Consider the following 22,803-nt stretch of genomic DNA (forward strand, 5'->3'; position numbering starts at 1 on the left):
TAGTGTACTCATCTGAAAAGTTGGGACCATAGTACCTACTTCATAAGAGTTGATCTAAGAATTGGTTAATCTGCATAGTGTGCTCTCAGTGTTTGATGTTACCACGAAATCATTCAGGAGCTTAAGTTGCTAAGTCTCTGCATATTGAACAAAAGCAAACAAGATCCTTGCCCTTACTGAGTTTTTGGTCCAGTAGTAGATAAAAAAATTAAAACAACACAAGATATTTTCTAACAAATTCTACTAGGTATTGTGAAGGATAATAGGGAGCTCAGAACTAAGCAGGAGGACCTTTGGGCCAGGGAAAGTTAACAAAGTGACATTTAACCTGAGACCTGAAACAGATCAGCTAAAACTCCTTTCAGATAATAAGGAAACTCCAGCTAGCATAGTACAGTTTAGGAAGCATTTAACTGCGAAGTCTCCAGCTAGCGAGAGCTGGCTGTGGGCCCAGCTAGATGCTAGATGATGAGACTCCAAGTTGTCACACCTCAGCTCACTCTTTCTCTTTTCTGGGGTCCATTCCCATCATGGTGAGAAGATGGTGGCCAAGAGCTCCAGGTGTGCGTCTCTGTGCCCCCAGAAAAGAAGTGTTTCCCAGCAGTTCCCAAAGTCCAAGAATTGGCTCTCACTGACTTAATGGGTCATATGCTCATCACTGATCACACCAGTCAGGGATGGTGATACTGCTTGGTGGAGCCTGGAGGAGGGCTGTCAGTTCTTCAAGGAAAATAATATTTTTTTCCTTTAAAGGGCTAGTAGTGGTGGGCAGACAAACCTCAGGCATCTGGGGGCAGATGGATGAGAGGGTGTTAGCTAAGCAGAGCAGGTAGGGAAAAGTAGCGGTGTGCCTGAAGCCCCGAAGCAGAAAAGAAGGAAAGGAAAGGAAAGTTGGCCTGCGGGGCTGAGCACAAGGTGCAAGAGAACATGGAGAAGTAACCTAAAGGTCAGATTACATAGGATCTTGGATTTCATTTTGAGAGCAATGTGGAGACACTCCAAGGGCTTTAAGCAAGGAACAGGCTTGCAAGATCCTAACTTGATAACCTGGAAGCATCATAGTTACAACAGAAACTAGGATCATAGCAGAAAAGCGGGAAGTGTCAGGGAAAGAAAAGTTTTAGACAAATGGAACTTGGGGGGCCATCACAAAACAATTTGGGGATACTAGCAGACAGCCAGAAATGTTTACTACAGCATTATTTATTTCTCATTTTAAAATACCCCTTGCTCTTCATCCCACCCCCCTTTTTTTCAGCCCACTCTAGACCTCTGGTCCTAGGGTCCTTAGTGGACCTAGTGACCTTAGTGCTGTCAATCAGTTTCACCATGTCCAGTGGTCAGTTCTGTTTTTCCACTTAGATTCTCAGCAATATTGACAGAATTGATTACTCTCTGAAATACTTTCTTCCTCCTTCACTGGCCTCTTCTCAACCCCCTTTGCTAGACTGCTCTGCCTCTTTCCATCTTCCAAAGTTAGGAGAACTCCAGGGTTCAGTCCTCAGTTTGCTTTGAATCTGCCCCTCCCTCCTCAAGCTGTCTCGTCTGCTCTGTGGATCTCCGCACATGTAGCTATGGAAAACCGCGAACAAGAGTTTGACGGCAATTTGGACTCTGTCATATATAAAGCTGACCAGAGCCTTACCTTGAAAATAATTTGTTTTACACTATACTTAATAAATATTCTAACCACAAAGGAATTCCTAAAACAAAGAGCAAAGTTTTGTTTTAGTGATGATTTTCTGACAAGATGAAAAGCACAATGTGACAGGTTTTCACAATGAACTTCCAAGATACCATCATAACAGAAGGTAGTCTTTATTTATTTTTAGGATTTTATGTATTCATTTGTCAGAGCACATACAGGGGGAGGAGTAGGCAGAGGGGGACACAGGTTCCCTGCTGGTGAGGAGTCCCAAATGGGACTTGATCCCAGGACTCTGGGATCATGACCTGAGCTGAAGGCCGACCCCTAACCAACAGCCATCCAGGCATCCCAAAAGAGGGTAGTCTTCACTGCAATGGATTTCCCAAACCTAAGCCTTTGAAGCACCTTGTCACAATACTTGCAAACTGTTTCTTTTCAACATTTTAACTGCTCTCTGCAATAGACCAGGTCCTTATTTTCTCTTTGGCTGTAATCTGGAGTTTACCAATAATACTTGCATGAACTTTGAACTACTTCCTGCTTATACTTAAATGGGAAGGATCCTGGGCTCAATGGACAGGGCAGCCTGAAGCTATCAAAAAGCTCGAGAGGCAAAGGTCTCCTGCCTCTTGGGCTCTCAAGTAACAAGCCACAGAAGGGCACCCAGCCCAGGAAGAGTCATCAGAACCTTCCAGATAGAGGCTCAAGGTCTGCTGGGTAGCCAAACTGGAGAGGGCGCTTGGAGAGGTCAGCAGACATGTGACGGAAAGAGCTGATCTGAGAGGATAAAACTGACACGAAGTAAATAGCTGGGAGTAAAAACAAAAAAAACACATCCTGACGGGTGAGTCTGTTTCCAACTCTCTGAGACCTGCTCTACAGTTGTCCAGACCTGCAAATTCCTCCCTTTTCCTCAAGTTATTTGAGCTGCCTTTTGTGGACAGAGAGTCTTTTTTTTTTTTTTTTAAAAGATTTTATTTATTTATTTTTCAGAGAGAGAGGGAGAGAGCGAGCACAGGCAGACAGATAGGCAGGCAGAGGCAGAGGGAGAAGCAGGCTCCCTGACGAGCAAGGAGCCCGATGCGGGACTCGATCCCAGGACACTGGGATCATGACCTGAGCTGAAGGCAGCTGCTCAACCAACTGAGCCACCCAGGCGTCCAGAGAGTCTTAAAAGCACTGCTGAAATAAATGGTGTGAAAGGCTCTTGGGGCAGTTGTGAGAGGAGACAGGACAAGGGCAGAGCCAGAATCAGGGAGGAAGCCCAGCTCCAGCGAACAGCAACACCACCTCACCATAAGATCAGGGTGGCCCTGCTCGAGTAAATTTTAAATTTTTAAATTATTTGCCCTGCTTCCTGATATTACTCAGCCATTCTGTCAGATTAGGCAGGGTAAATGTGAAATCAGTGAAATACTAATGATCTTTGAAAAGTGAATAACTGATTAAGACCAAGGTTAAACTAAAGCAGATCTCAATAAAAAACATTATGACAGGGGCGCCTGACTGGCTCAGGCAGTAGAGTATGCTGCTCTTGTTCTCAGGGTTGTGAGTTCAAGCCCCACACCAGGCATGGAGCCTACTTAAAAAACAAAAACAAAACAAACCATGTTATCACACCAGTGTCCATGATCATCTTTAATATGGGTTGGTTTTTAAGAAGGGGGAAAATGTAAGGCAATGTGAACAACAAAGTCCCGATCTGCTTTCAATTTTCTGTTCAGTTTCTATTGTGGGTGGATCCATTAGAACTTTTGCAAAAAGATGCAATTTTTTAAAAAAATCAAGCATAATTTATAGACACCAATAAAATGTTATAATATTGTGGCTATATACTTTAACAATAATAAAATAACTGGGTATAGATTCCCAATGATGTCATCCAACCTGCTCATGAAGTCTGAATTCCAGGGTTAACAAGCTCTGTATCAAAAGAGAGAAGGCTGTTAACCTAAGCTGCGAAATGTCAAATAAAACTTTTTTACTCCCCCCCACCATATGAATGTTAATTTTTAAATGTTCTCAAATAACACAGGTAATTTCTTTAGAACGGTAACATACCTTCACCAGTTTTCTTTGTTGCCAACACCTCGGATGTTTGGTCCTTCATGTTTAGTGGGGAGCCCTTTGCTGGGTGGCATGGCTTTCACTGCTACTGGAGTTGCTAGGTTTGAGTTGTATTTTGATAAAATCTGAAACAAAACATACTCCTTTTTACCAAGTCATTAAAACAACACAACAAATTTGTAAGGTCTTTTAAAACATTCAAGAAAAGCCAAGGAAAATTGAAAGATACGAGTTTTTGAAACTAATAATTTTTCAGCAGCACAGACAGACGTTAAACAGCAAAGAAAAGATGGAGTTATGAGAAATTGAATTTGGAGGCTTGATTTCTAAAGCCTTTTAAAATGTACTCTAGGATTAATAGGAGTAAGCAGCAAATCATCCCTCAGAGCAAATTAAGCCTCTACAAAGTTGTTAGGGAAAATGTATGTGGGAAAAAGGCAAGATACATGCTCAAAAGATCATCAGCTCTTAAAGATTATAAAGAGTCTGAAATATCACCTATGATTTTTTTCATTAAATACAAGGTTTCCCCTCTTCCATGTAGAAATAAAGAGAAGGATCAACCACAGTAAAGTGGAATCTCAAGAAAACTCCTTAAAGACAGAAAATGCCCACCCTACTTCTTATAATGCCCAGGAAAACAGAAGACAAAGAAAAAAGGGTAACAAATACTTTGTTGATTTTCACAGGATGAGTCTGCTCTAATGGCATTTAGGTATTCTTCCAAGTACTTTCATCCTTCTCACAGCTCTACCAAACTAGGTCAGTTGCTAGAATGGTTCTTAACAATTCCACTTGCCTAAGCCATTCCACCAAGCACTGTACTTCCATTAAGGAGGGGAGAATGACTGGTGGTTATTTAACAGAGCTGGCAGTTGGTGTACAGACCAGGAGTAGACTAGAGGGAAATGATGATATACATGATGATAGATGATATTCATGTTAGATGATATTCTAACATTTAAATCAGTTTTTCTCAAACTGAGGTCCAAGATGTCTTGGGTTCAAGAAATGCTGATCTAAGTGGTTCAGGATACTCTACCCTAGAGAACGGGAGGGTAAACGACATTTGTGCTTTTTGCCAGCCATACCTCCAGTGGAAACAATGGCCAGCATGGCAACTGTGGTTGAACAATTATTACAAAATATTGTAAGAATACATTTCAGAACATGAAGTTAGACAGAAAATACAGTGTGAGGACATAAAAGTATGATGAAGTCATGAGCGTGTACTCAGCTCAGAAGAGCTTCAGCCAGGTGCTCTCAGAAGGGCACAGAATTTAGATTTTCTCAGTACACAAAACAGCACATTAGCCCACTGAGAAATAAGACCGTTTATATACAGTTTCAGGTCTTCAAATATCTAATTTTGAAAAGAATGTGTCAGAGAAAGAAATAGCATGGAAAAACAACCTGGAGAACATCTTCTGGAATGGTAGTTACTTCTGGAGGTGTAGGTGTTCTCAGCAGATTCTCATAAGAAGAAATTACAGGAGAAGAGGGATCCGCAAAACTCTCAAAACACTTGTCTGAATTTAAAACTAACGATGTACAGTCTTTCATTTCCAAATCATTTGATGAAATATTTGTTTTTGGTAATGGATAATCTGTGCCCCCCTATTGAACAAAAATAAATCATTAAATTATGATGGTATAAAATACAGTGAACAAAAATTGAGTCAGTTTTAGTTCTGTTGCACGAAAGTGACATAGAAGTAAGCACAAAAATGACCTCTTCTTCCTTGACTAAAGAAAATTGAGAAAACAAAGAAGTGGCATAGGAAGGACAAAATACCATCCTTTGTCACTAATAATGGCTGAGTTACAGCTTAATATGAAAACTAAACAGGCTTGACTGATCTAGATTTAGATCGATCCACCCACCAGTTTCAGGCAACCAGCTGGGCCAGGTGAGAGTAACGGCACGGATGAGCACAAGTGTTCCACACACCCGCACTCTCAAGACCAGGAAAGCCCATCTGACGCAGCTTAGCATGAAGCTCACACTAAACTCACCAATCCAGTAGATCCCCTCATTTCCCTAGGGTCAGAGTTAATAAAGAGGGTGAGTCACATCCGTATATTTAATTTTTTTTTTATAGATTATTTATTTGATAGAGATCACAAGTAGGCAGAGAGGCAGGCAGAGAGAAGGGGGAAGCAGGCTCCCTGCTGAGCAGAGAGCCCGACATGGGGCTCGATCCCAGGACCCTGAGATCATGACCTGAGCTGAAGGCAGAGGCTTAAACCACTGAGCCACCCAGGGGCCCCAGGGGCTATTTAATTTTAAATTCATCAAATTTTTAAAAATAAAAACTTAGCTCCACAGATATATGGTCACATTTTATGGACAGCATTACAGTTTTCTGGACAGTGCAGTCTTCTGCACTGGTTGTCTTTTAAGTATTCACAGCAACTTTAAAAAAGGGTTGAGATATGCTTAAAGTAAATTTGTTCATTGAGAAATATTTGGAAAAAGCCTAAAAAATCACCTGTAAATCTATCACCTGTAAATAATCACATTTTGATAGTTTTCATTCTTTTATTCTTTTTCCTTGAAATAAAGTATATTGTGTGTTTGTATATCCATATGTATGCATGTCATTTTCCATCATTAAATATTTCTTGAAAATATTCTTTATATGTTCTTATCTGTTCTTTAAAACATATAGTGTATTTCGCTTCTCCATTACCACTTGACATTAGATTTTTCCCATTCTTTGCTCTTATAAATAATGCTGTTCTTTCTTCTATAACTTCATTATTATAATTCTTTGTGCCAATGTGCCTTAGAATAAATTCTGAGATATGGTCAAAGTGTATGAAAAAATTTTAAAGCTTTTGCTATACACTGCTAAATTCCCCTCCAGACAGGGCACCTGGGTGGCTCAGTCATTAAGTGTTTGCCTTCAGCTCAGGTCATGATCCCAGGGTCCTGGGACCGAGCCCTGCATCAGGCTCCCTGCTCAGCAGGAAGCCTGCTTCTCCCTCACCCACTCCCCCTGCTTGTGTTCCCTCTCTTACTGTGTCTCTCGCTGTCAAATAAATAAAATCTTTAAAAAATAATAAAAATAAATAAACTCCCTTCCAGAAATAAGTAAAAATACTCGTAAAGCCTGCATTAATCTAAGTGTGTTTTTTTTAAAGTGAAGTATAGTTGACATACAATAATCTAAGTTTTTAAAACAGACTGTTGGAGTCTAGAAACAGTAGTATATAGGAGTCATCAAGAAATAGATTAGAGCTTTCAATGTTACGGAACCATACCAGAGCTATATTGTTCTTTGTAGGAGGAATTTTCAAACCAGGAGTGCAGAATGTAGGTGCTAAGGGAGAATCTGCACAGTCAGCATCTAAAAGACACAAACAATGGCATGAAAAGATATATTTGAAAATACAGTTGAAATGTTTATTTCAACTTTAGGTTATAAATGTAGTCAAGATAATTTGTGCACTTTATTCTTAATAACTTAAGAAATAGCTATAGTGTGTGCTTGACTAGACAGGAAGAAATAAAACTTATTTGCTTATCTAGTTATCATCAGCACTAATAAAACCTCAGCAAGGCTGCAAGATATAAGAACAATACATAAAAATGAATAGTTCTAGCAAAAGAGCAACAAACTATTAAAAACATAATTTGAGAAAAGCCACCATCTGGGTGGCTCAGTCAGTTAAATGTCTGCCTTCAGGTCAGGTCATGATCCCATGGTCCTGGCATCAAGCTCTGTATTGGGGTCCCTGCTCAGTGGAGAGCTTGCTTCACTCCCTCCCACTGCTTGTGTGCTCGCTCTCACTCTCCCTCTTTCTCTCAAATAAATAAATAAAATCTTAAAAAAGATTTTTTTTTACAACAACAAAGAAGACATGACACCTACATGTGACTCTATTAAAATCTATTATTTTTATGGAGAAAATAAAATTTCTGAAGAAGAAAAAGGAGGAGAAAGAGGGCAAGGAGATGTGCCTTCTAAGACTTCAACTGGGTTTTTCTAAAGCAGTAACTGAAGCAGTAATTGACTATCAGAACTTCTAGAAAGAGATCCCAGGAACAGAATCATGGGTATAGAGACATTTATACCTCTACCATATATAGTATCATGAAAGAAATCTTAAAAAGAAGAAAAAAAAAAAACAATGAGGGGCACCTGAGTGGCTCAGTTGGTTAACCCTTGGTTTGGCTCAAGTCATGATCCATGGGTTGTGAGATCAAGCCCATTTAGGACTCTGCACTCAGTGGGGAGTATACTTGAATATTCTCTCCCTTTGCCCCTCCCCCTGCACACACACGCAGTCTCTCTCTCTCAAATAAATGAACAAACCTTTAAAAAAAAAAACCAAAAAGAAAAATTAAATGTTAGAAAAATGACAAGACTGGCAAAAATTTATGAAGTCTAAAAATCATCAAGTGCTGGAAAAGATGGAGAAACAGAAATGTAAACACTGCTGGTGAGAATCAGAACAGCCACTCTCGAGTGGCAAGTTAGCATTTTCTAGAATAGGGGAAGATGTGCATCCCATCTGATTTAGAGGCTCCACTTCTAACGTGAGTAACTCGTGCGTACAAGGAACAATTTCATCAGAGCACAATTTTGTCAGAGCACTGCCTATAATAGTAAAAAAAACAACTACTCCTTAATAAGCAAGTAAATAAATAAAATACGGTTTATTCATACAACACTCAACAATTAAAATGGATGAACTGGATTTACACGAATTGAGTGAAAAAAGCAAGTGGCAGAAGAACACAAATTGGATGTTGCAACTTAAATGAAATTTTCAAACAACACAACTCTAGAATAATCATCACTTTAGGATAGGAAGGGAAGGAGAATAACAGAGTAAGGATTTAGCTTTAGGTATAACATGAAGATCTGGAGCAAATTCAGTAAGATGCTAACATATACCTAATCCAGAATTTCCAAGTACATATCCAAACACCTGGGATTCTAAGACCAGCATAGACAGAAGTTAAGGGTACAGGGTCTAACGTAGGAGGCACTGAAACAGAGCATGGTGTATCAAGCCAAGAGCCTGGAAAAGCAGTGAGGTATGTGAAGCAGAGACCGGAAAATACCTGCCCACCGGCGCCAGCTCCAGCGGAACAGGATGAAGTCAGCCAGGCTAAGTGTTAAGTCTTCAGAAAAGACTGAAAATCAGAATATCAACTCTACCAGTGCAGTGCTGTGGGGTTCTAAGTTCACCCTAGGAGTCCAGTGCAGGCATCCTGAGTCCAGCAGTTCACCTAAAAACCTGTGTGCAACTGGTAAACCGTGGGGCCTTAGCTGGGGTGAGCATGAAACAGCTCCACAGGACAACCTGTGACTCCCAGAACTTCACTGAAAACAGTGTCACCAGAAGAGGAGTTCACAGTTAAAAATTAAAGTCTTGTGAGGAAAGGCAAATCCAGGAAAGAACAGAGCAAAATAAAGAGAAGTATCAACACTTTAAACAGTCTTCCAGATACATATATTTAAAATATTCAAAGAGATAAAGGAAGGCACAGAAATTACGAGGCAAGAGAACAGTAATATGGAACGGAAAAAGAGCAGTCACATTTGAAAGAAAAACGTATAAAACAGAAAATATCACCAGAGTAAAAATTCAATAGATTAAAATAATAATTTAGACTCAGGGTAAGAGAAAAATAGCAAAATGGAAGAAAGTTCTAACTAAAGCATAAGGTAACAGAGACAAAAGGAAGGAAAATATCAAAGGGAAGTTAACCTGAAGAATAACATTCTAAAATACTGAAGAATAACATTCTAAAATACAGTGTACAGGAAACCCAGGAAAAAATTAGGGGAGGAATTAGGGGAGAGGTAATTTTGTTAAAGAGAGAATCTCAGAGTATTTTCAAAAATTAATGACGTGGGTCCTTAGTTTGAAAATCATACCAAATTCTAAGCATAATAGATTTTAAAAATAATGTTTTAGGGGCGCCTGGGTGGCTCAGTGGGTTAAAGCCTCTGCCTTCAGCTCAGGTCATGATCTCAGGGTCCTGGGATCGAGCCCTGCATCCAGCTCTCTGCTCAGTGGGAAGCCTGCTTCCCCTCCCCTCCCTCTGTCTGCCTACTGGTGATCTCTGTCAAATAAATAAATAAAGTATTTTTTTAAAAATATATATATATTTTAAAATTATAGAGAAATGTAGAATGTCAAAGATATTGACAAAAATCTTACTACCAGGAAGAAAAGACCAACAATCTACAAAGAAAAGCGAATCAGACCCACAGCATTCTGCTTATCAGCAATGGATACCAGATGACAATGAAATAATTTCTTTATAAAATATTGAAGAAAGTCAGCTGTCAACCTATTGTCTATAACCAGTTAAATTATTGTTAAAAATGAATGAATGAGAAAGAAAAATTAAAAAACGTCTTCAGACACAAAACCAGAGATGACTTCTCGCAGACTAGAAATAACATCTCTGAAAGAAGTGCTGATGGATGTACTTTAACAAGAAGAAAACTAAACCCAGAAGGAATGAGTGGGATATAAGAAGCAAGAGAAAGTAAAGAAAATGGTAAACAAGTTACTGAACTTTCCCAGGTATGGACTGCAATAATGGTACTTTTGTGGCCTAAGAATAGGGTCAAACTAAAATACAACAGCAACTCTCTTAACAAGGCTCCACTTAACCAAAGTACTAGTGGATAAACCTGAGCTTGCCATTCCTTTCACAAAATACACTGCCTGTGGTTACTGAAGACTTTCAGTCAGGAAGCTATTCTTTAAAAATCCATCCCACTTCAGAAGTTACACAGATATTCCCCTCTTTCATCATTTTCTAGAAGTTTGCCTCCACTGGGAATTAATTCTGGGTCTGCATGAGGTGGTGGTCGACTCTCTCCCTCTCTTTGGTACAGGCAGGCTCTTTCCAACAAGCTGAGGTCTAAGTTTACTAGAAGTCATTTGTATTTTTTTACTTCTGTGTATGCCAGAAGTACCTGATAATTTAATAACATATGTAATAACACATTTCATATTTAATAATTTAACAACATTTAACTTAATAACATGTCAGTGAAATTAGTACGAAAAGAGAATTTTTCTGAAAATATGTTTATAAATTTGGAAAGACCTGATGAAGACAAGTTACTTCAAAAATATGCCAATAAATTTATATGGACAATTGTAAATTTAAAAAATCACAAATGCTAGAATTTTTACATTTTTGTGAAAACTAATGTTTTCATGTTTCGTGGGACAAATATGAAAACACTACATGAAAATTTTCTTTCAGATCTTGTAGTATTTAAAAAAAACATTATTTGAAATGGTAGCTAATGTATTCTGAGTGTGGTTTATATAAGAAAAATAATGTAGAATTCTAATCATTAGGCTGATGCTAAATTTTAAAAAGGTACTACTGAGGGCAGCTGGATGGCACAGTCACTTAAGCATCCGACTCTTGGTTTTGGCTCAGGTCGTAATAACTGGGTTGTGATCTCAGGGTTGTGAGATCAAGCCCTGAAACCAGCTTTGAACTCTGCGTGGAGTTACTTAAATTTCTCTCCCTCTCCCATTGCCCCTCCCCTCTAAAATAAATAAATAAATCTTTTTAAAAAAAGTACTATTGGCTCTGTATCAAAAGTTTGGTAACTGAATACACACACACACACACACGTTTTTAGTAAACTTGTTAAAAACAACAAACCGAGATACTGACTATAATCAGGAAAAATATGAAAAACATACCAGAGAATTATATCTTTCTACAGTATGAAATCATGTTGCACCTGATGGGATGATACTTTATATAATTCAGTGTCATGAACTAAAAAGATGCAGATACAGAACCATTTCTTTACAAAGATAACCTAGAAAGAGGATAGCTGAGAAGTAATGTGATCGTTATACTTACCATTTTTTTTCAACTGCTGGAGGCCAGGAGTGACAAAGAAATTATCACTGGTCATTGGTTCTGGTTCAGTGGCCTCTTCCCTGGTGTGAATCATAGGGAAATTATAAGTTTAAAAAAAGTTAATATTGAACCTCTGGGAAAAAAGTTAATCTTACTATATATCAAGAAGTCTGGACAAACATTCAGTTCTGCTTTTAGAAACAGAAGTCCCATGGAACTAATCTTTTTTTAAAATTTTTTTAAATTAATGTATACCCACGGGTCAAAAAAGGTTATACACCATTTTGTATCGACAGTTGTGACTTAGAAGCAGGTTAAGAAACTCTGACCTGGGAGGTCTGGGTGGCTCAGTCAGTTAAGGGGCTCAGGTCATAATCCCAGGTCATGATCGAGTCCTTCATCAGACTCCCTGCTCGGTGAGGTGCCTGGTTCTCTTCCTCCTCTGCCTACTTGTGCTCTCTCTCTGTCAAATAAATAAACAAAAATCTAAAAAAAAAAAAAAAAAAAGAAAAAAAGAAAAGAAACTCTTGACTTAAGGGCAAGCCACAAGTTTAACTCATTAGTTCAAATATAGGAATTATATAGCTCATGGTTTCAAAACCATGAAGTGGAATTTTGCAATCATAACCAGACATAGATTAAGAACTTTTCATTTTTTTGGACTAAAAAGACTGATCCTGTCATCTAGTTACTAAGGGTATTCCAGTCAATTACCCAGATGTCTGAAATATGGTTATAAAGAGGAGTGTCATCAAGTATTACAAGCTGGTTCAATTAACCAACTGTCCTAGCATAATTTTTTTTTTGAAGATTTTATTTGTCAGAGACAGAGAGAGAGAGAGAGAATAAGCTAGGAAGCGGCAGTCAGAGGGAGAAGCAGGCTCCCCACTGAGCAAGGAGCCCAATGCAGGGCTCAACAGCCCCCACCGGCCAAAGGTAGACAATTAACTGAGCCACCCAGGCATCTCTATCCTAGCATAATTTACAGAACATTCTTATTCAAAAACACCTTCTTATATAAATTATATAAATTTAGAGTTGGTTCCTGGGCTATTCTATTCTAGTTACAGATCTATTCTGGGACAGTTTTATACTGTTTTACTTATTATAGCTTTATATATTTTCATATTAGGAGGCCAAATTCCCTCATTATTCTTATTTTTCATTATTTTTTTAAGTTACTCCTAGTTTCTATTTCTTCCAAATAATTTTTTTAATAAGATTTTATTTATTTGACAGAGCTAGAGAGAGAGAGAGAGAGGGAACACAAGCAGGAGGAGTGGGAGAGGGAGAAGCAGGCCTCCCGCCAAGTAGGCAGCCCAATGCAGGGCTCGATCCCAGGACCCTGAGCTGAAGGCAGTTGCTTAACAACAGAGACACACAGGTGCCCCTATTCTTCCAAATAAATTTTAGAATCATTTTATCAAATATCCCTTTCTCCTTAAAAAATCCTAATGAAGCTTTGTTATAAATGCATGACATCAGTAAGTTAATTTGTTGTGATTAAACATCTTAGCAATATTCAGTCCATCTTCAGATGAAGAAAAACATTACATTCCCCAATTTCCCCTTTATATAATTCAGAAATGTCTTACGGTTTTTATCACACAGACCTTTTTCCCTATCACCGATGTTGGTATTTTATTTTGGTTTTTTCCACTTTGTTTAGAAATTATTATTTTTTAAAGATTTTATTTATTTATTTGAGAGAGAGAGCAAGATCCAGGAGAGAAGCAGAGGGAGAGGGAGAAACACACTCCCCACTGAGCAGGGATCCTGATGTGGGGCTCAATCCAGGGACTCCGGAATCATGACCTGAGCTGAAAGCAGATGCTTAACAGACTCAGCCACCCAGGTGCCCACAAAATTATGTTTTAATAAAATAAAGGAAAGCACATTATTTTACATGGTTATAACTGTATAAAATATATCAGTCTCTTTCTTGAAACTTTAGATGAGTTTCTTGAGTAGCCCAGGTACAAAACATGGCCTAAACATTCTTACTGGCCAGATATCAAGAATGACATTAAATGATGGAGACAGATAGCTTCATTATTGAGATACCCATAGTTTATCATGTTAATGAAGTATTCTATTTTGACTTTGACCAAGCATTTTAAGTGAGGAATGAGTGTCAGATTTTCTCAAATTCCTATTGGTATCTATTGAGATTATCCTTTCTCTTATAAAGTCATTAAAATAATGTATTTTATGAGTTTCCAAGTATTAAACTATCTTTGCATTCCTAGGATAAGCTTAACTTGAAAGTTGTTCACTACACTTTTAATATTCTGCTAAAATCAATTTGTGAGTATTTTAATTGGGATTTTACATCCATATTCTAAATTAGAATGGCTATACTTTCCTTTTGTGTGCTTTGTCAGGGTTAGTATCAAGGGTATGTCAACCTATAGTTTAGTTTATAAACTAAACTATAGCAATTTTCTGTCTTATTCTACTTTTAGAAAAAGAATTTTTTTTAGTCTATGCTCCAATAAAACTTTATTTACCAAAAAATGGGCAGCAGGCTGGATTTGGCCTGCAGCAGTAGTTTGTAGACCCCTGATAATGAGCTCCTCTTAAAGGCAATTATTTTTATAGCATCTCATTCTTAAGGCAATTTATAACTTTGTTATCCACTCTATTCCACTGACTCAATGTGGTAAGCAGCAATGGGTATGGTTATATGCATTTTACTAGTGAGGAAATGGAAAACGGAGGTTTTATGAATCTGAAGAGTCCAGGTGAAATGCTGGGACCCACAATACAATGTATATCCCCTCCTCAGGAAAATAACTTTTTATGTAAGATGAAATGTATATATTCTATGAAATTATGAAAGGATTCATCCAGAAAACCATCTGTGCTCAGAGCTTTTTGTAGTTCTTTGATAGCTTTTTCGGTTTTCTTCTCTTTTGGTCTGTACAGGTTTTCTATTTCAAGCTGATTTTGATAACTGTGTATTATTTCAAAAAATTTTCAATTATCTGAATTTTTCATATTTCCCAATACTATCCCCTATAGTATTTCTAATAGATTAAAAAATAATAAATATAGCCCTTCGTTCCTAATTCTGCTATTTGCATTTACGTTTAAGTATGAACCAGTTCTTAGATTTATCAACGCTACTCTTCTAAAAATCTTTTATAATCACATTTTATCTTTGGTGTTTACTCCCTTCTCTTTGTCCCACAACAAAGATTTTTGAGGTTTTTAATTGACTCCTTAGGTTGAATGTTTATTTGACTTCTCTAATAATTACAGTTCTTAACGATACGGATTTATCTTTAGCTCTTGCTTGGCTGCTTTAATACGGGGCATTTTCATTTTCATTGTAACTCTTTAAGTACCACTTCCACACTATTCACTCCACAAAAATGGGTCACTGAGCTTCTAATTCATATTAAAATACCTACACTCAAGAACACTTCTACCGGGACCTCTAGATCAACATGGAAACACATCCACCTTTAACCGAGGCTGCAGGTTTTCCTGTCTTCATTGTTTTCCCAAGCATCATCACAGGTAACAAAACCGAAGTCTGTGAATTATCCTGGATCCCCAAGTCTTTCCCCACATCTCCATGCAAAATCATTCACAGGTTCTTACTGACTCTACCTCTTCTCTATCCCTCCAAATGCCAAACCCTATCAATTACTCCTACAGCATCTAACTGGAAATCCAAGAGCTCACACTTTACTTATGGAATTGGTGATTCAGGGAAGTTTGAAATGTAAAGTTTATTTGAAGGGAAGTTACAGTCTGAAATGTCATATCTCTTCTAGGAAAAATCAATAATACAAAAGATTTAGAAAGTCAGATAAAATGTGCCTTTTTTGAAAGTGGCTTACCTTTTATTCTCCTTCATATTTTTAAGTCCCATTGTGTAGTCTTCATTTAAACAGGCAGTATAGTCAGAGATACCGAAGTGTTCTAATTTAGGAGTTACACACTCAAAATCATCCATCTTCAGAGCACATTTTGGAGTTTTTAATACTTTAACTAGTGACTGTTTAGAAGATGGAGTTAAATTTTTTGGCTCTTCCTCATGGTCATTTACTGCCTGTGGAGGGTTTGGTGGAACTTGGGATATCATGTACCGTTCAAGTCCAAAATCGGAAAGTTGCGGACTCCGTGGAGACTTCTCAGAACCAGAAGTCCTCGGAATAGCAGGATCAGATAGACTGTCCTTCACATCAGGCATTTGAAAATTTTCATGCTTAGTGGACTCTGATTCAGAGTCAATGATTTCTTGTTCATCCACTGTGAGGAAGAACCAAGGAGGTCATATTTTGGTCAAACATCAAACCACAAAATTCCATGTACTAAAACCATATAAAACAGCTCCATTTGAAATGTCCCAAATCAGCAAAGGTCCTGATTCCCTCCTTAGTATCTAAAGTTGGTTTGTTTTTTTTTTTAAAGATTTTATTTATTTATTAGTCTCTAAAGTTTTATTTCAATTGTTCCTTTAGGAAATTTCTGACATGTACCTCTTGTGTAGCCATATCCCATTTGGAGGACATTTAAGAAGTAAACTAAAATGTTAAACGATGAAAAATCAATGCAAATAAAAGTCCAATATCCTTACTTTCTCAGTTACTGTGATTTACCCATCTCTCTTAATAGATTGTAGAATCCTTTTACCATTTATGACATTAAGCACAGGGTGGAATTAACGATGATCTAGATTTAACATGAAGTATAGTATTATTTTAGATTTTTCATTTATAGATGCCTAACTTAAAAAGGAAAGACTATTACACCAAGATAAATTTTTATCCTCAGTCTGGAACACATGTAACAAAAGTCTGGTTGAGGAAAATGACAAGAGAGCATTAGAAAGACATATAGTTTCTCAACCCTGAGTAGGTTATATCTGGCTCCAGACCCCATATGCCCAACCACCACCCTGAGCATTTCAGACTAAATAACTGAGAAACAACTACACTTTTCCACCACAGTCCTTTGCCATTCCTTGCATACATTAATGGTTTGGGGTTTTTTTTTTTTAAGATTTTATTTATTTACTTGACAGACAGAGATCATAAGTAGGCAGAGGGACAGACAAAGAGAGAGGGAGGAAGCAGGCTCCCCTCTGAGCAGGGAGCCTCACGTGGGGCTCGATCCCAGGACCCCGAGATCATGACCTGAACCGAAGGCAGAGGCTTTAACCCTCTGAGCCACCCAGGTGCCCCGCAAACATTAATGCTTAATGAATTTAGTGTGGGACCCAAGTGGCAGTTAAAAGGTCTGGGATTGCACTATGATGCCAAGAAAGATTAAGAAAGAGAAATAACAGGTTTTAGTGCAAGACAACAGAAAGTCAAAGAGGATAACCAGAAAGAAGATAACTGGATTTGGCCAGGATCTGGGCAGAGATTAACTTAAGAAAGGAAAGGGCTTCAGTGAGATAACAAGGTATGGAGAACGGAACAGGTGTAAGAAAATGCAGGACAGATGTAAAATGTGTAGCATGTAGTGGAGAAGAAAATGAACCAGTAATTAGAAAGGGTACCAGAAAGGAAGAAAAAATGGAGGAGTTGAGATGAAGGAAGACAAATAAAAATGTGTTTAGACACCTGCCGCCCCCCCTGCCGGGACAAGTGTTTGAATGTTTCACTCCATTTAATTTTTTTTTAAGATTTTATTTATTTATTTGACAGACAGAGATCACAAGTAGGCAGAGAGGCAGGCAGAGAGAGAGGAGGGGAAGCAGGCTCCCTGCTGAGCAGAGAGTCTGATGTGGGGCTCGATCTGAACCAAAGGCAGCTGCTCAACCAACTGAGCTATCCAGGCACCCCTGTTGCATTCTTTTTAAGAATAAAGTATTTGGGGAAAAAAAAAAAGAATAAAGTATTTGGGGGCACCTGGGTGGCTCAGTGGGTTAAAGCCTCTGCCTTCGGCTCAGGTTATGATCCCAGCCAGGGTCCTGGGATAGAGCCCTGGATCAGGCTCTCTGCTCAGCAGGGAGCCTGCTTCCCCTCCTTCTCTCTCTGCCTGCCTCTCTGCCTACTTGTGATCTCTGTCTGTCGAATAAAAAAAAAAAAATATATATATATATATATATATATAAAGAATAAAGTATTTGTACTTTTCTTGTTATGAATTGGAACATATTTTTGCAAATCGGATAATGACCTTTTTTGTTTTTCTTCACTTCATCTTTTAAAGGAATATCTGTAGTTAAAATGGGGTCTTTCAGGGGGACCTGGGTGGCTCAGTGGGTTAAAGCCTCTGCATTTGGCTCCGGTCATGATCTCAGGGTCCTGGGATCAAGCCCGCATCAGGCTCTCTGCTCAGCAGGGAGCCTGCTTCCTCCCTCCCTCTCTGCCTGCCCCTCTGCCTACTTGTGATTTCTGCCTGTCAAATAAATAAATAAAATCTTTAAAAAAATAAAAATAAAATGGGGTCTTTCAGACATTGGTACAGATCTGTCTCAGAATCCTTTGGATCCAAAGGAATAGAAAAGGGATAAATTTAGGCTATACATTTTCTAGTCCAGCTAAGAGATCCAACAGACTGGAGGAAGTGAAGAGGAGCACATTTTTTTCTTTCAAGATAGGATTTTCTTTGTTTTGACTGGTAATAGGAAATGAACTAGGATAGGGTACTATTTTTGTATGCATGATAAACAAGGATGTGTTAAATATGGAGTATGTACCATACCAAAAAAAAAAAAAAAGTTACAGACTTTGGTTTCTTGACTTTTGGCCCCTGGAAGAGCTGCTGATTTACTTTCTGTTTAGGCATCGTGCTTTCTGTTAATTTGGAGAAATGTTATAAAAGCTACCAAAAACCTTTTCGTGTATTTATCACAAGGTTATCACTGATGAGATTAATAAAATCATCATCATATCAGTGCCTCTTGGGAGATATTATCATTCCCACTTTGCAAGTGAGGAAAAAGCAATTCAAAGAAATTATCCAGGGTCACACACATGTAGTAACTGGTGGAGCCAGAACTTTAATCTATAGCTTGTTTACAATTAAGTCAACTGAATTCTTTCCACTGCACCGTGCAGACTGTTCAATTTACCTTCCACACATATCCTCAATATACATTCGCTGAATTTAATTAATGGTTTACTTATGTACAAAGATCATTCTCTTCACAGAAACAAAGACAATGAAGCATACTGAAATTAGTCATTCATAGGTATGGGCCTAACAGTACTTAACACAGGGTGATTAACACGCCAGGTACTATTTTAAACAAATTGTATCTCATTCAATCCTTATACAACCTCAGAGATAGATACTATTAAACATCTCCACTTTACAGATGAGACACTGAGGTACAACGCTCAGTAACTGGTCAAAGATAATACAGCTAATAAATGACGGAAATAGAGATTTGCATTCAGATTGTGGGTGAAATTCTAAACCACCATGCTATACTAACCTTCATTAAAACTGTAAAACTTAAAAAGGCCTTTTCAATTTATAATGCCCCAAATTTCTCATTCTACAGAAGAGAAAATTGAGAAGAAAAAGGAAATAGCATACTTTAAGATTCGTCCCTCAGCTATTTACTGGCAAAGCTGACTAGAAACCAACTATCCTGAAATCATGTAGATTTATATCTTGTACTCTTCTTTTACCTAGTACTTTGGAAAGGAGAGCAAGGACTGTCTTTGTTTTACACCACCAATCAGCACTGCATCCACCACGGTGATGAATAAATAATGATCATGCATGACAGTCATAATGGCAGAGCTAGAACCAGAAAGGATGGCCAAGCCCAGAGTAGTCATATTTAATCATGCAGGCTTCCTTCTTTAATACTAAACAAATACCATAAAATACAAGTTGTCCACACCTGAATCTTTCTTGACACGTGGATTATATCCATACTTCTGGAAAAACTCTCTTATTTTCATGATATCCACTGAATTTTTTTTCATCAATACTTTTGTTGCCTTTATGAAACCAATGCTTTCTTGACTTTCCAAACTTGCTTGATCAAGAAGAACAATGACATCATCCTTTTATAAGGAAAAAAGTACATTATAATTTCTGTCTTTTGACTAAGTCTATTTAGATTTTAAAAATTATGACACAAAGATGATACATTAATATTGCAGAAGCTATACCTTTAGAGTCTGGACTTCTGAATGAAGGTTATATAAAATTCTCATTGGATAATCTTCACAGTCTTCAATATGAATAGAGAAAGGAAAAAGTGCAAAATAGAAAATATAATTTAGTGTTGTTTCCCAGAATCATAAAATCCTTGTCAATATTTACTCATAATTTATCCATCAATTACAAAAAAAAAAAAAAGTTAAGGCCTTTCTTTTAAAATTTATGAAATTATAACATACAAAAATCATAAGTATATAGCTTCATGAATTTTGAGAGCAAACATACCCTACATAATCAGTACTCAGATCAAGAAGGAAAGAAGGGAAGAAGGGAGGGAGAAGGAGAAAATGTAATTTGACTTAGCAATTTTTTTATGGTGAGAAACTTCTGGTTCCTAGTTTTAAAATCTTTGCCAATGACAACACTTACATTTTCTTCTAAGTGCTTTATTGTTTGCCTTTTGCATTTAGAGCTCCAGTCTACCTGTAGCTACAAGCTACAATACAATCTAATTGATTTTTTTAATATAGCAAGAGGTAAGGATCAAGATCCATTCTTATTTTCCATATGAGTGTCCAACTAGCCTGACACCATTTATTGAAAAGACATCCTTCACCCACTGTACTGTCACCTTATTAATCAGTTGCAGTATGTATAATATACATCATGTAAAAGCAGTTTTCTAAATAATTATATTTTTCTTTCTAAAACACACCTCCTTTGAAGATGTCCCTTAATTGCTAAAAGGAGACTAATTTTCATTTCAGAAGGGCAAGTCAACACAATGGTGATACCCACTAGAATGACTATATTCAAAAAGACAAATAATAATAAATGAGGATGTGGAGAAACTGCAACCTTCATTCATTGCTGGCGCAAATGTACAATCATGTATACACTTTGGAAAATAATTTGGCAGCTCTTCAAAAAGATAAACATAGGGTTATCATATGACCCAGCAATTCTACTTTGAATCACATAGCAAAGAGAACTGAAAACATTATGTTCACCCAAAAACTCACTCATAGATGTTTACATACATTCATAATAGCTACAAAGTGGAAACAACCCAAATGTTCATGAACTGATAAATAAACACAGTGGGCTGGTATAGCCATACAATGGAATATTATTCAGCAATAAAATGAAATGAGGTACTGATATATGTTTATGACATGAATAAACCTTACAACATTATGCTAAAATAAGTCAATCACAAAAGCCCACAAATTGTATGATTTGTTTTATCTGAAATATCCAGAATAGGCAAATTTATACAGACAGAAAATAAATTAGTGTTTGCATAAAACTAGTGTGGTATGGGGAGTGGATATTAACAAGCAAGAGAGTTTCTTTTGAGGGTGATGAAAATCTAAACTTACTATAATGGTTGCACAACTCTGTGAGTATATAAAAAACCATTGACTTGTATCCTTTATTTCTTTAAAGATTTATTTTAGAGAAAGAGAGAGCATGCGCAGAGGGAAGGAGCAGAGGGAGAGAGAATCCCTAGCAGACTCCATGCTGACTCATCACTGTAATCATAATAGGTGAGATTTTCTGGTGATCATTTTCTCTATCACAATTCCATATTTTCTGTAATACATGCTGGCTGCAAATAGAAAAATCATCCTAACTTTTTCTTATAAAACCAGACGAAAATGCAAAATGTCTGTACACAGTTAATATGCTGGTAAGAGGGTAAATTGGCACAAGCTTTGTGGAAAGCAATTCAGCTATATCTCAAGAATCCAAAAAGGCACCAAGTTGGCTCAGACCCTTGAGTATGTGACTCTTGATCTCAGGATCATGATTTCAAGCCCCACATCAGGCACAGAGCTCAACAAAAAAAAAAAAAAAAGAGAGAGAGAGAAAGAGAGAAAACAAAAAATAATGAAATACTAATAGTGGTGTCTTTAAGTGGTTGAGTTACAAGAAATATTTATTTTCCTCTTTCTACTTTTGCATATATATCTCAAAATTTTGCCATGTACACGAATTGTTTTACAGTCAAAAGAATAAATATTTTTAAATAGCTGGAGCACTTCATAATATAACTAACGTAAAAGGAGTCTGTGTCTACAGGATGCAATATTTTAAGGCAAATAACAATTATGACATTTATAAAATAATCTCAAAATCTGAATGAAACAATTAAAAAAACTCTAGCATAAAGATTAGTGGTGAAGAATTCTGCTATATTTATTTTTTAAAAGAGCAGTATTCAGGGGTGTCTGGCTGGCTCAGTCTCATAAGCAAGTGACTCTCAGTCTCTGGGTCTTGAATTCGAGCTCCACATTGGGTGTAGAAGAAGGGAGGGAGAAAGGAAAAAGCAGTACTGAGTCCTAGTGTTTGTGTTGGCAATACTGTTTGCTGAAAAAACACGGGCATTTCCTGCAACTGTGGACAATTTGGGTGAGACAAAGTCACTGTGCATGTAAAGAACCCTGCTAAATAAATGCATTTTGTTTTATTATATTGTATTTTTATTGATAAATACCCATTATATGTGACTTGAAAGCATATCATGCACGCATTATGAGCTCAATCTGTCAATTTACATTCTTAGTCTAGACTGTTTCTCTTCGCAACACAGTAATAGCGCTATTTCATTATTTGAGGAGAGCAAATGTAGTCGTACATAAAAGTGGAAACAGCCACAACATACTTGAGGGGCGCATAAGAATAATGAAAAGGTGACACTTGTCTCCTCGGAACTCTGCGAACGACAAACATCGAGCATTTTGATAGGTGTACCACGCCCCATTCCGTATCTCTTTCGAAGCACTCCTCACCATTGTAGACAATAACCTTTCTGCAAGTGTGTGCGTTTTCACGTGTTAAGGTCCTTTTCAAATGCCGCACTCCTGGCTGGCTGGGGCGGCCGGGTGGGTCGTAGTAGCCGCGATCTCCCGGATGCCCGCCCACTTCACTCACCGCTCTCCTCTCCGTCCAGTGCTCGCTGCAGCCGAGCCGTCTCGCTGTCTAGGGTGATGGCCAGCGACCGTAGCTTCGCGTGGAAGCTTCGGATCAGATCCATGGGTAAGGACTCCCCCGCGGGACCCTAGACGCTGGAAGATCCCACCGCTCCGCTCGCGCCCGCCACTAGTTTGAATCTCTTTGCGCCGGA

The 22,803-nt window shown here is 37.8% G+C and overlaps 1 protein-coding gene across 1 annotated transcript; it reads right to left on the reverse strand.

Moving 5' to 3' along the window:
- Positions 1-3,259: 3,259 nt before the first annotated feature.
- SKA3 (spindle and kinetochore associated complex subunit 3) lies at positions 3,260-22,802 on the reverse strand. Its single transcript, XM_044249403.1, has 9 exons — positions 22,611-22,802; positions 19,682-19,743; positions 19,408-19,573; positions 15,437-15,848; positions 11,586-11,665; positions 6,983-7,068; positions 5,129-5,332; positions 3,710-3,840; positions 3,260-3,571 (listed from the first exon to the last, which is right to left on the reverse strand). Exons 1-8 carry the CDS (start codon positions 22,711-22,713, stop codon positions 3,712-3,714), a joined length of 1,242 nt encoding a protein of 413 aa, XP_044105338.1. The 5' UTR covers positions 22,714-22,802; the 3' UTR covers positions 3,260-3,571; positions 3,710-3,711.
- Position 22,803: the final 1 nt, after the last annotated feature.

The sequence above is a fragment of the Neovison vison genome, chromosome 5 (genome assembly GCF_020171115.1).
Source record: "Neovison vison isolate M4711 chromosome 5, ASM_NN_V1, whole genome shotgun sequence".
Classification (NCBI taxonomy): domain Eukaryota; kingdom Metazoa; phylum Chordata; class Mammalia; order Carnivora; family Mustelidae; genus Neogale; species Neogale vison.